The following is a 12,292-nucleotide window of genomic DNA, read 5'->3' as shown; positions in this document are numbered from 1 at the left end:
GTATGCTGAGCAAGCTCCATACCCTTTTGTCACGTGGCTGGTGGAGATCATCACCCACTCTGACTCACAGGAGAATGCAATACAATCGCAATACACTTTCAAAACCAGTGTTGTCTCACCCTACCTTGCAAGTAGGTAAGAAACTGAGCCCCCAGAGGGGCTGGCAACAAGTGCTTCCTCCCAAGTCCATTTTGTGTGTATCAACGTGTAATATGAAATTTGTCAAGTCATATTGATATGTGTAGATTATATGTAACTCTGCATACTTATATGGTGTTTTCTTACGGCATTGACTGTTGCACCATGTTAAATACATTTTGGTTTTGTTTGATGACTCTGTTTTGATGTGTTGTGTTTATTTCAACTCCAGAAATAGAAACATTGGCAATACCTGGTTAACCTGCTGCAAATGATGGCACCATCAGAAAGGTTTTTAAAATTCTTATGAGTTGATCTTTTTTAATGTAAATACTTCATGTGTGATTTATGTGACATTTTCATTCTGACAGCTTGGCATTTATCACAAAAGACAGATAACACATATGATGTGTTAGATTATCACCTCTAAAAAAAAAATAACCATCCCAGACATGTGGAGGAACAATGTTTGGGCTTGGGGTGATGATTATGATTGAGCTGGGGCCAAACTGGATAACCTTGAAACTTAGAGAAAAATCCAAATTTAGATCCACCAATGAGACCTAATCCTAGTTTCCCTCATCTATACCATGCCACCTGCCACACCCAGGCAGAGCTGGGAGAGTTTTGGAACTAGGAAAGGACCAGGCCAGAGCTCAAAGCTCAGACTCATACCTGATATCCTGGTATTCTGAAGACAAAGTAAATGCAGGTCTTTAGTAGCCTTCTTTGTATTCACATGGAAAGTTAAAACCTGCACATATGAAAGATATAAGAGATGGACGAGGCTGAACCAGAGAGGCTGGGATATTTCAACACAGTTGCTTGCTGAAGAAGGTGGTTGAGAGAAAGACAAAAAAGGAGAAGGGAAGAGATGGTAGAATAATTCAAAGAGAACAGAGTTCAGCTGTAGCTAAGAGAATTCCCAAATGAGCAGCATAACTCAGTTATGGTAAGCTTAGCCCAGACACAGGCAGGATGAGTTTCAGCCTTCTTGTGAGCTGCTGTTGCTGCTGCAGCCACATGTGGCTTTAAATACCATACCCAAGTCTTGAGATGGCCAGTTTTATCCCACGTGTATGCCGAGATGGAGAGTTCTATTTGGGTTCTCAGAAGTGGCCACGTTAAACACTATTATTATCTGACATGAACAATCTATTATGATGGGTTGGGCAGAGAATGGAGACAGTTTATTCTCAGTTTAGTCCTTTTCAGTGACCTGAAAAGCCATTGCATTATCCAGTAGCTCTCAAGCTGTGCCCTTGTCAAATTTTGGAAAGTCCTCAGGGTTTGTGCTTCTTCAGCCACTGTATTCTGGGCCAGCTTTGGGGCATTAATTTGAGAAGACATCCCTAAGCTGCAAAAGCCCTTGCACTCAGGGAGCTCTCTCCCATCACTTGCTGTAACCTTTGGTGGTGACCAAAAAGCTGGGAGCAGCTCTTGTTCTAGTGTGGGACTAAATATGCTGGCTTCAACAGATCTCCCATTCAGGAAGCACCTGAATAGCCATCCTGGCTCTACTACACTGTAGAGCAGAGCTACTCCTGTACTCCTGCAATCCTTGAATGCCACTTCATCCTTGTTCTTGCCATTGCCACGGCTTCCCGATGCAGGATGAGGGACCTGCCCCCTAGCAATGGAGGGGTTAATGCTGCTTTTCAAATCCCAACTTGGAGGATGCAGCGGGCAAGTTCTTCAATCCCAGTGCAAACCAGGCACCTCTATAGAAAACACCTTGTACAAAACACAAGGATTTTCTATCCAGTTGCAGACTGACTACTTTGACAATGGAGCAGTGGTATGTGCCAGCAGCTTTTGTTGAACTTTTAGGGCTTTGGCTTCTCATGTAGAAATGGGGGGGTTTTCTTTCTGACTGGGATAACCTGTTCCAGAAGTCCTGTTGGGTCTCAGTAGTTAGAAAAGGCTGAACAGTAGAAGAAGGTGAGGAAGTCCAGCAAATACTTCTCTTCCTTCTTCCTTCTCACTTTCCCCTCCCTCCCTTTTGTCCTTTCTTCTTTTTTTCTTCATCTTCAGAAGTCTCCCAGCACTGGGCATTCACCTCTGGATTATTGTATAATAATAATAGGTATTCAGGCATTTTCTGGAATATACCTACACTTCCCAGCGTATCTGGTGAGATGTGGCAAAACACTATTGCAGCAGAAGTAAGGAAAGAATGTAATCCAGAGAGCCAACAGCTGTGTCCTGTGTGTGTGAACAGTGAGCACTGTCACTGATGTTGCAGCCTGAAGAATAAAGCCATGGTGCTAAATCAGTGCCACAAGAGGCCAAGAGAGTTTATTTGTCTCCAGTTCCTAAAAACATTTAAGATTCACCAGTTCCTTTGCTCTCTGCATGGTGATAAGTTTTCCCACTGCAGTTTGCACTTCAACTGGCAGTGTGTGCAGAATTTCAGTCCAATTTTCATATGGCTCTTCCTGCCTATCACTGTTAACACAAAGGCCTTCTCAGAACAGCTGAAGTCAGATCCCTTGATGGGGAAAATCCCCCTTGGTCTACTGCTTCCAGCAAAGCTTCGCTGTCTTACACCAGCCCTGAATGTGGCCTGTGCCATGCTACAACAGGAGCACTTCCTGAGCCCATGGGACCAGTGTAGTGTAAGCCTCTGTAATTCCTCTGTAAGGAAGAAATCCTTAGAAGGAAAACACCATAGAAACATGTCATTATTCTAATGGCCATTATTTTTTTTCTCATGAGACAACTAAGATCTGCAAAAGTAGCTACCTTCTGGAGGGTGCTATTGCCCTAAGTGCAGAAACACACCATGTAGCTGGATGGATACCTGGGGGAGAGGCAGCAGCGACAGCAAGTGTGCATGAAGCCTTTAGTAAGCACCAGCACAGAACCTCTCAGCCCAAGAGCTGCAGTGATCCCAGCGATTTCTTGTCCCCAAGTGCAACTAGACTTCCCACAAGCACTCGAATGGATGGCTTTGTCAGTGTCTCCTCCCAGCTACCTCATTGCAGCAGGAGGCACTGGGGAGGGAGTGACATTTCCATTCCCGTAATGAAACCTTCTTGGCATTGCTCCAGTCCCCTAGGAATTCCTATCAGAAATGCAAATTACTTGGGAGGGGGAGTGAAGATTAGAGTTTGGAATGGAATTATAGAGCTAGTTGTGCCTCAGTTTCTCCTTCCCCCTCCTGGGGATAATGCAGATTGCCTGCACTCCTCCGTTTAGCTAGGTTTCCACAGTGTTGCAGGAGCTGCTGGGCAAGTGCTGCACGCTGATGGCTGTGGCAGAGCTAAGAGCTGCATCGTGTTGTAACGATATTGCTCCTTATGGCGCCTTTCAACCCAGATTCTCACCCTAACTCCTACGAAAAGGCAGCGCCAGATTTTTTAAAAAACTGTTTGTAAGTGACTTTTTCCACGCCGTTCTACTAACCCTGTGGCAGCAGAGATCTCACTCCTAAGCTCTCTCCCTACTTTTCCGCTAGCGGAAAAATGGTCAAGGCCGAGCCGATCCTGCTTGAAGGGCACGGGTGGATCTCCTCACCTTGCCGGTGCTCCTCCACAGCTCAGCTGTCGGGATGGGGCGACCGACATCCTCGGAGCAAGGGGCCGAACGGTGAGAGCGTGCGGCCCAAGCAAGGAGCTGGAGAGGGCCGGCCGAGGGAGATGGGGCTGGGGGTGCTGTGTGCTTGAGGCGGGGCTCTGCTCATCCCGGCAGAGCCTCGGCTTGGGGGGGCTGAGTCCCGGTGGTGGCCCCTGGTCCTCCTCCCTTGGAGGGCTGGCTGGTGCGCTGGGGCTCCAGAGGGGCCACATGTAGGTAGGGGGATGACCGGTGGCCCGGCAGCTCCCGCGGATGTGGGTCACCCGCTCCCGGCGCTCTGGAAACCAGGCCGCTCGGCGGAGCAGCCCTCGGGGGGCGCCGCCTCCACACACCTCCCCGACCGCTCCCGCTCCCGCTCCCGCCCCGCCCCGTCCCGTCCCGTCCCGTCCCGTCCCGTCCCGCCCTCCCGGGGGCTCGGAGCCCCTGTCCCGTCCCGGGGCGGCGGAGCGGGGGCGGCGGGCGCGGTGATTCGCCGCTTCGGGGGCGGTGGGCGCCCGGCTCATGCATATTCATGACGTGATGTCAGAGGGGGAGCACAGCGCGCGGTGACCGCCCGAGAGCGCCATTTCCTGAAGGAGGCGGCGGCGGCTGGGCAGGGACGGACGGACGGACAGAGCGACCCGCAGAGTGGCGCCGCGGCGGCCAAGCCGGCAGGGGGAGATCGCCCGGCGGCGGCGACCGGAGCGGAGCGGACTCGACCCGACCCCACTGACCCGCGCCGTAGCCCCGCAGCAGGTTCTACCAAGGCTCGCCTCGGCCGGATCCAGAAGTTTGAGCGTCCCCGTAGCCTCCCGGGCGAGCCCGGTATCGGGCGGCGACGCGGGGCTGCCCCAGCTGCTGCCGCCGCCGCCGCCTGCACGGGCGGTGAGAGCCCCCCGCGGCGCCGGGAACAGGGGAGAGGATGGTGGTGCGGGAGAGATGGAGCTGAAGCGGAGCATGGCGATCCCGCGGCTCCTCGTGCTGGGACTCTGGGCTGCGGCACTCCGGGACGTCGCTGCCGTGGCAGGTGAGCGGGGCTGACAGCCCGGTGGCGGCGGGGCACTGCCCCCCGAGACCCCGGGCGCGGCGGGAGGGGCTGCGGGGCACGGCTCCTGCCGCCGGGCCAAGTCTCCCCGCCGGCAGCTCCCGCCCCGCCACCTCTGCGAGTGTCGGCAGCCCGCTGAGGGTCGCCGGGCAGGAGCGGCCGGGCGCGGCGCCGGGGCCCCTGGTCCGCCCGGCGCGGCGGCCGCGGGGCCTCGGGCAGCCACAGGTGGGGTCGGGGCCGGCGCATTTTGCCCCTCCCGGCCGGGCACGGGCGTCTCCGCCGCGTTTGTGGGGCCAGCGACGTGGCGCTCGGGAGCCGGCGGGGAGCCCGAGCTGTGCGAGCCTCGCCTGCCTGCGAGTAGAGTAGCGAGTAATCCTCCCCGGTGTTCGCGGAGGCATTGCACTGGTATGTGCCTAGCGCGGGCCGTCGTCTAGAAAGCCGGGCGCTAACGCATTCCTGAGTGGCTTTTGTTGTTTTTTTCCCTCATGAACTCATTTCCCGAAGTTTCACCCCCCGGTCGGCAGGGTAAGGCAGCGTGCTGGAGCGTCTCGGCACCCCGGCCAACCTCCTCCTGACTTCGGCGGGAGTTTGGGCTCCGCGCTGTATGTGGAGCGGTGTGCGTGCAGTGACACGGAGCCGGAGAGGCTGTGGCACAGGCTGGATCGCTAGATCAGTGTCCTCAGGAATCTGAGGAGCAAAAAACCTTTGCCCTGCATGCATGAGCAGACGTCTTCCTCTCTCTCCACTCCCAACATCACAAAAAAACATATTCTGCTCCTAGGAATTAAAATATTCAGGGATAGCAAGTTTAAAAAGCAAACAAACAGATGTGTCATGTATTTTGACAACTAGTGTGTTCGCTTGCTGTCAATTTAGACAATTGCTTGCTAAGTCATTTAAAACAGTTCTATTTCCTATCTATACATTTCACAATCTGCAGCTCTTACAGGTAGGCTTGGCGGAACCTATTTGGATGAAATTACTTCTTGCACAGTTGAATCAAGAATGTTGTCAGATGAGAAATAGTGAGTGGGAGAGTAAAACGAGGAATAGGTGGAAATTAAAATTCCTGTTTGCCTCCTGTGTGATTCTTCCTGATACCTGCAGGAAGAGATGCTGCAGCCAAAACTGCATTATTGACCTGTGAAGTTATTAAAAATACCTGATCTGTAATTCTTCATTTCAGTTGAAATTGATGGAGGGATTATACTTGGACAATATGTACAACTCTGACTGAACACTTGTACTGTATGTTAATTTCTTACATCATTCATTCCTCTGCTAACTGAAAATCATATAGGATCTCTAACAATAGTTCCTGGTTTAATTTATGGCTAACTCTTTCAGCAGGGCAGTCTGAAGGATGCTGATGAATAGTTTGATTTTTCGTAAAGGCACCTGTAATGAAATGTCAGTTTCTGCGTGTGTAGCAGGCTGGCTGTATCAGTTTTCTGTAACACAGAGAGAGCTGCTATGAAGCTTTCATGTTGTATTCCAGTGCTGTGAGTGGTGAAAGGGCGGATGCTTTCTGGCATGCACTGGGACATGTAGTTTGTGTCACAATTGAGCTAAGTAGTGCGAGGTTAGATCATCCTCACCCAAGGTGATCAAATCCTTAGCCCAGCTAATGAGCTGTAATAACTAAACTCAAATGATCAGCTTGCTCTCCGTGAATTTGTTAAATGAGTAACAGCAGATAGAAAGGCAGAAGACTGAGTGTCGGGAAACCAGCTGGGGAATCTCATTAAAGAAAGGAAAAAAGACCTTCTGCCTGTGTTCTGGGTTTTCTCCTAGACTACTGGTACTCATCTGGGTACAGGCTGCTGGTGGCAGAGCACTGGCTGGTCCCACAGTGCTGGCTCCCCTTCTCCCAGCTATTACAATCATGCTGTGAGTTCCTCTGCTGCTCCTCTGCCCTGTGAGGTGGTGCCCTCATGGCTGTGGGAGGGTGGTGTTTTAGCAAGAAGGGAAGTGGCAGATCCGAAATCTGTCTTGAATTGCTGGTAAGGCTGTAACAGTTTGAGAGCAACAGGGCTGCTCACTAAGCAGCACTTTCTGACTGGCTCTGTGTGTGGGTAGCAAGGCATCCTGTGAGAAGCTGACCAACCAGTGAAGTGTGTGAAGTTGTAATGTACTGTGATATGTGGCCAGGTAAGAGTGATGGAGTATTTTTTTTCTGAAGGACGTGGAGTCCACTGCCAGGGCATAATACTGGACTAGGCTAGACCTGTTCTGGTCTGTCAATCCTGTGCCACTGCATAGGAAACAGCCACTCTCCCTAACAAAACTAACTTTACATTTATTTTCTACCTTCCTGCTTTCCCACGGTCTCCTTTGATCTTCTGGTTCCTTCTTTATATGCCTGTCTTTCTTAAATGTGCTTAGATAGTTGGCTTCTGTGTCTTCTCATGGTAACAAATTCCATATGTTCGCTTCTCCTTAAGGGAAACACTCCCCGTCCACCCACACATGTAACAGTGCTCCAGGCCAAATTCTGATCACTTCTGTGTCCATACAAACCCGAGCAGCTTCACCAGCTCTGGCCCTGCTGCTTTGGGGTGGCAGTGGTGTAGCTCTGGGTACAGTGTGGTCCTTTGGCTGGACTGAAGGGTCCTCCAGGCGGCTCATTCAGCATACACCCACATCACGCGACAGAAATATCTGTTCTCTAAACAGTTTTGCTCCTCAGTGAGGTATGATGTGGAATAGGCTTTGCTTTCGTGGGTTTTGCAAATTGTAGAGAAGCTCTCTCTAAGGCAGGAGAACAGTGTATGCTGAATAACAAAACATAATTGATTCTTTCTCATATCCACGCTCTTTGCAAATGCATACAATGGAGCAAGCACGATGTTTTCTTAACAGCACAAGAACACCATAGCTTAAATCCAGGCCTGGGGAAAAGAGGGAGGTGTGGTAGCCTGTTGAAGGGATGCAGTTAGCACTGCTGGATCACTGACATGGCGAAGCTCCCAGCGTTTCTGTGCATCTCTGCTTGGGCACTGCTCTGCAGAACATCACCCTGCTGTCACACGAGTTGAAAAAATCCCCATGTACACATTGAACCACCACTTTTCTCCAGCAATTGTGCTTTCAGTGCTTGCATTTGCTTAGCAGACATAGTAGAGCAGTGCTGAGACTAACACACTCCTCTGCAGCGTGTGCTGGTAGGGTATGTAATTCCAGACCACCAACCTAGAGTAATTTGCTGTACTCCAACCCCCCTTCTTCTGGGGGTGGGGCGGAGTAGTATTTTTTTTTTAGGTATGAAATTTACAGGACCTCCAATCAAATTAAAGGTGTCCCAGGGTCAACCCGTGAAACTAAATTGCAGCCTCGAGGGAATGGAAGATCCCGAGATGTTGTGGATCAAGGACGGAGCAGTGGTGCAAAGCGTAGACCAGGTGTACATTCCAGTAGATGAAGAACACTGGATCGGCTTCCTCAGGTACAACAGATGAAGAGAAGGAAGAATATCATGGAAACTATTGCACAGTTTTCTGCTGTCAGCTATATCTCTGCAACTGCAGTGCCCTCAGTGGGGCAAAGTCCTTAGGTCTGCAGTTCACTGTGTGGCAAGGGCATAACTGAGAGCAGAACTGAAGCCACTGAGTGCTGAGATTTTATCCACTAGAACCATATTGGTTTTCTGACTACTGTGGGGACAGGTGCTTTGCTAATGCTTGTGATGCTTGAGACGTGACTTCAGGGTGAAAGGATGGTCTTGCTTTGTTTGTTCATCTTGTTCTGCCATGCAGTGGTATAAATAGGTTTTCTTTCTTGTACTCATCCTGTTCTCTTACTCTCTCTCTTGAGCTGTCAGTTTGCCTAAAGGGTGAGGATTGTTGATTGAAATGATACTCCCAGGACAACATCCCCTTCCTTTCTTTGGGGAAGAGTGTTTGTCCTCTGAACCATCACTGATTCATTTTGCAGTGAATCCTAATTTATTCCTAATACATTTACACTATATGAAACCAGTCCTGACCCATTCAGAGGCATGAAACTCTTGTGCAAAGCAGATCTCTGTACTTTTATTTCAGCAGAAGAGGGATGTCAGCTAGTTCTGGAAGTACTGAGATAAAAAAGACGCAAGATTCTGCTCTTTTTTTATGCATTAAAAGAGCTTGTACAGACAAACATACCAACACCACGAGGGCTCAAAACCTTTTACTGACTGAGGATCGCTCTTCCCTGAGCTCTGGCTTCATCTCCTGTTACGTTTCTTGGATTGACACTGCACAGGGTCTCCAATTCCACCAACTAAAAGTCTTTGTGAAAAAACATTTTGGTAGGAAAAAACATCTGTGCACAGTAAAACTATTGCATAACATTATGTTGTGGAAACAGTTTGTCTTGAAACTATACTGTTTACTTCCCTCCTGTTCCACTAGTTAACTCTGTCCTTTACAATCTCATTCTGATCTCCTTTCTTGCCTCCTGTTTTTCTCAGCTGAGAACTCTCTCTGCAGCACCAGAGATAAGTTAGGGTGCTAAATCTGGATGCATCTGAATCTCTCTCTCCTTTTTCCTTTCTTCTCCTAAAGAGATCATTTCTACCACACACACGTGACTCTCTGCTGTGATCACTGTATTTCAGAACATGGGCAGGACAGCTGATGCCATTTGACGGTCCAGCTCTGAAAATCGGGCTGTAGTGGGTCCATTTTGCGCGTTTCGGCAAACACTCTCCCCTTTCTGTCTTCCTTCCTGAGACAGCCTTCCCCTTCTCCGAGGAGGACTGCTAGCCTTAGAAAGGTGGGCATCAGCTCTGCATGGCAGCGGACGCAGGGCTGCACGGAGCAGGGAGCAGGCAGCGCTGGTGCACTGACGGGCTCTCCGAGTCACACTGTTGCCTTTGGTAGCTGAGACCTCATTGCTTTGGTACCAAATTCTGCCCTTGCTCACCATGCACCAGCATAACCCCTTGAAATCACAAACTGGGAGGCCCAAGGAGTTTTGCAGCGTGAGCCACTCTTGGGATAGTGCTGAGTGCAGCTGAGGCAAGGGGGACCCTTTTTGGCCCATCTGCTCCTGTATGAGGCTGTTGTCAGTCCTGTCGCCTGAGGCAAAGCAGTCGAGCTCGCTGGAGGTGTGCAGTGTGGAGTTTCCTGCTAGCTCAGATGTTGTAGGCCAAGCTGTCGCACTTGAAGGCTAGCTAGAGTCACGATTCAGGATGGAGATGACCCCTTCCTATCCTCAGAGGACACAGATGACTGGTTTTCTGCAAGAATGTTTTGGAGGAAGACTGTCTGCTCTGCAAGGACTTTCTCCACCCACTTTAGAGAGGAGCCTCCCATCTCTGCTCTGTTTTGCCATGTGCTTTGTGCTGGCTGGCTGTTGATCTCCTCCCCAGAGCTGGCTGTGTCTCAGTGGGTGTTTTCCATGCATCTGGTTTGCCAAACACTGGAGGGTCCTTTGGGGCAAAAACATGCTTTATCCACATAAAATATCGATATGGCTTTTGACTTTTTTCAGCTTGAAATCCGTCGAGCGGACAGATTCTGGGAAGTACTGGTGCCAGGTTGAGAACGGGGGGAAGAAGGAAGAATCACAACAAGTGTGGCTCATAGTGGAAGGTAAGGAGGAGTAGTAGTGCTGGTTTCCTTTCACGGCTGACCCACTAATATGCTCTAGGTCGAAGTGGTGAGAGCAGATTGCTCCAGTGACAGGCTTCTTGGCTCTGAACCATTGCTGCTGACTGCAGGGAAATCGCTACAGAGCAGGAGTAAGAACTAGGAGAACTGCTTCAAAGAGCAGAGCTGTCCGTTCATTGCCTTCTGGTTTTATTTTGGCTTGTTAGGAAACAAGATCTTTTTGTGCAAGCACATTTCTTTCCAGCTTTTAAATCCATTTTTGCGGTCATCTCTAAATAATTCATAGAATGGTGAATAGTTCAGGTTGAGAGGGATCCATGGGGCTCATCTGGTCCAACCCACTTCTCTAAGCAGGGTCACAGCCTGCTACTGTGTGTCAGCCAAACAGGTCTTTGTGGGCAAGGTACAGTTTTAACGCAGTTGTGAATTTTGTGAGAAGTGCTGTACATCAGCACTTCATAGCTGTGGCTGCTCCACGTGGCACTTTTCTGTCCGGGGCTGTCTGATAGGAATGGCTTCTACATGGCTTAAACATCACCCAAGTCAGTATGGATTGGTGGCTTCTTATTTTCTCTAGCTTCATTTCCCTTGAGCCATGATTCTGTTAGATCCTCTGTTAGAAGCTAGTAGTCATAAGATGGCTTAATATTTGGTGAAGAAGTTAACAGGAGCAATGCATTTGCATCAAGAAGTCGTTTTTTGGATGTATTTGGTAACATTTTGGGGCAGAGCTGAATTGACAGTCCTAGACGGGGGGAGCAGGGAGGGTGTTGTGGGAGGTGATGTGGTCTGGATGTTTTACAGCTAACATCTCGCTCTCTCAGAGCATGGGAACATTTGTAGCAGCTCCCACAAACAGGAGTAACACATTCTGCCTTCCATAAATCCCAGGCTTTTGTCCACCTAAATTTTCAGGTGCAGTTTCAACTGGAGAACATTGCTTACAGCTTAAAACACTCTCTCATGCAGCGTTTTTGTTTCTGTCCAATTACCATGGTCTGCTCCAGAGATGGCTGCATTTGCATGGTGGGTGCATTAGGAGTGATTGGGTAGCTCAGTGTGCTAAGCTGTCTGAAATAAACATGCTGCCCTTCTGGACTGCACAGGCAAAAAGTATCAAAACAAAAAACCAGCTGCAGTTAGGTAAGGTGGAGTATGTTGAGAATGAAGGCCAAAGCTTACAGCAGAAGTGAAAAAAAATGCAACCAGTTGCCTTTATGAGAAAAACAAGTACTGCAGAAGGTAGTTAAACTTGAACTGGGCATGTAGTCATGTGTAAAGGGAGTTGGTGGATATAATTAAAAATTAACAAGCAGTGATAAGGGGTGGAGTTTAAAAAATGTGTCAGCTCTTAGCATAAGAAAGCGCCTGGGATATCAGACCCACCTTGGCTGTTATCTCTGTGTATTTCTTCCCTGGATGTGCCAGCTTTGTGTAGCAGGGGCTGTTCTATCAATAACAACTGTCCTCTGACTGAAAGGATCTTTACTCTGTTGATTTGCAGCCTTCACTAGGTGCTGACATGCTTCAGTATGGCACACAAACAAATGTGGACTGTTGGTGATCTAACTTAATGTGAGCTTGACTGGATTTCTGTGCTGTGTAATATTGCCTAAGTAGTCTGTATCTGCCAGATTTTCTAGCAATGGTATTTGAACTGTCTTTGTAATAAAAATGTTTGATCTTATGAAACACTTCTTTGAATTTACAAAACCAAAACTGTTTTGAACCTGTTTCCTGGTTTAGAAACTAGTCTCTGGCCTTACTGAGAACATGGTAGTGTTTGAGGGCTGGAGATCTCAGAGGCACACTGTGGAGTGTTAAAAAATGGATTGTGTTTCTTACAGCACTTTCTGTCTCAAATTACACCTCTGACTATGGCTGTTCCTGGGGCTGCTAGCCCCTATTGTGGCTACAGACCAAGCCACACCCATATGGACACATTCCCCTGAACCAGCAC

General features: G+C 49.3%; 1 protein-coding gene across 2 annotated transcripts in view; it reads left to right on the top strand.

Moving 5' to 3' along the window:
* The first annotated feature begins 4,301 nt into the window (after positions 1-4,301).
* Positions 4,302-12,292, top strand: part of TYRO3 (TYRO3 protein tyrosine kinase) — a 41,283-nt gene continuing 33,292 nt past the window's right edge. Inside the window, exons 1-3 of one of the 2 annotated variants that reach the window (XM_084207727.1) lie at positions 4,302-4,720; positions 8,000-8,183; positions 10,214-10,314. In XM_084207727.1, the coding sequence (XP_084063853.1) occupies positions 4,633-4,720; positions 8,000-8,183; positions 10,214-10,314 (373 nt within the window). In that variant the 5' untranslated portion in view covers positions 4,302-4,632. The remainder of the gene's footprint in view (positions 4,721-7,999; positions 8,184-10,213; positions 10,315-12,292) is intronic. The other variant, XM_084207728.1, reaches the window with a different exon arrangement.

This window comes from Fringilla coelebs, assembly GCF_963513975.1.
Source record: "Fringilla coelebs genome assembly, chromosome: 6".
NCBI classification, from domain to species: Eukaryota; Metazoa; Chordata; class Aves; order Passeriformes; family Fringillidae; genus Fringilla; species Fringilla coelebs.
The sequence above is the reverse complement of the archived record's forward strand: the minus strand, read 5'-3'. Positions and strand labels throughout refer to the sequence as shown.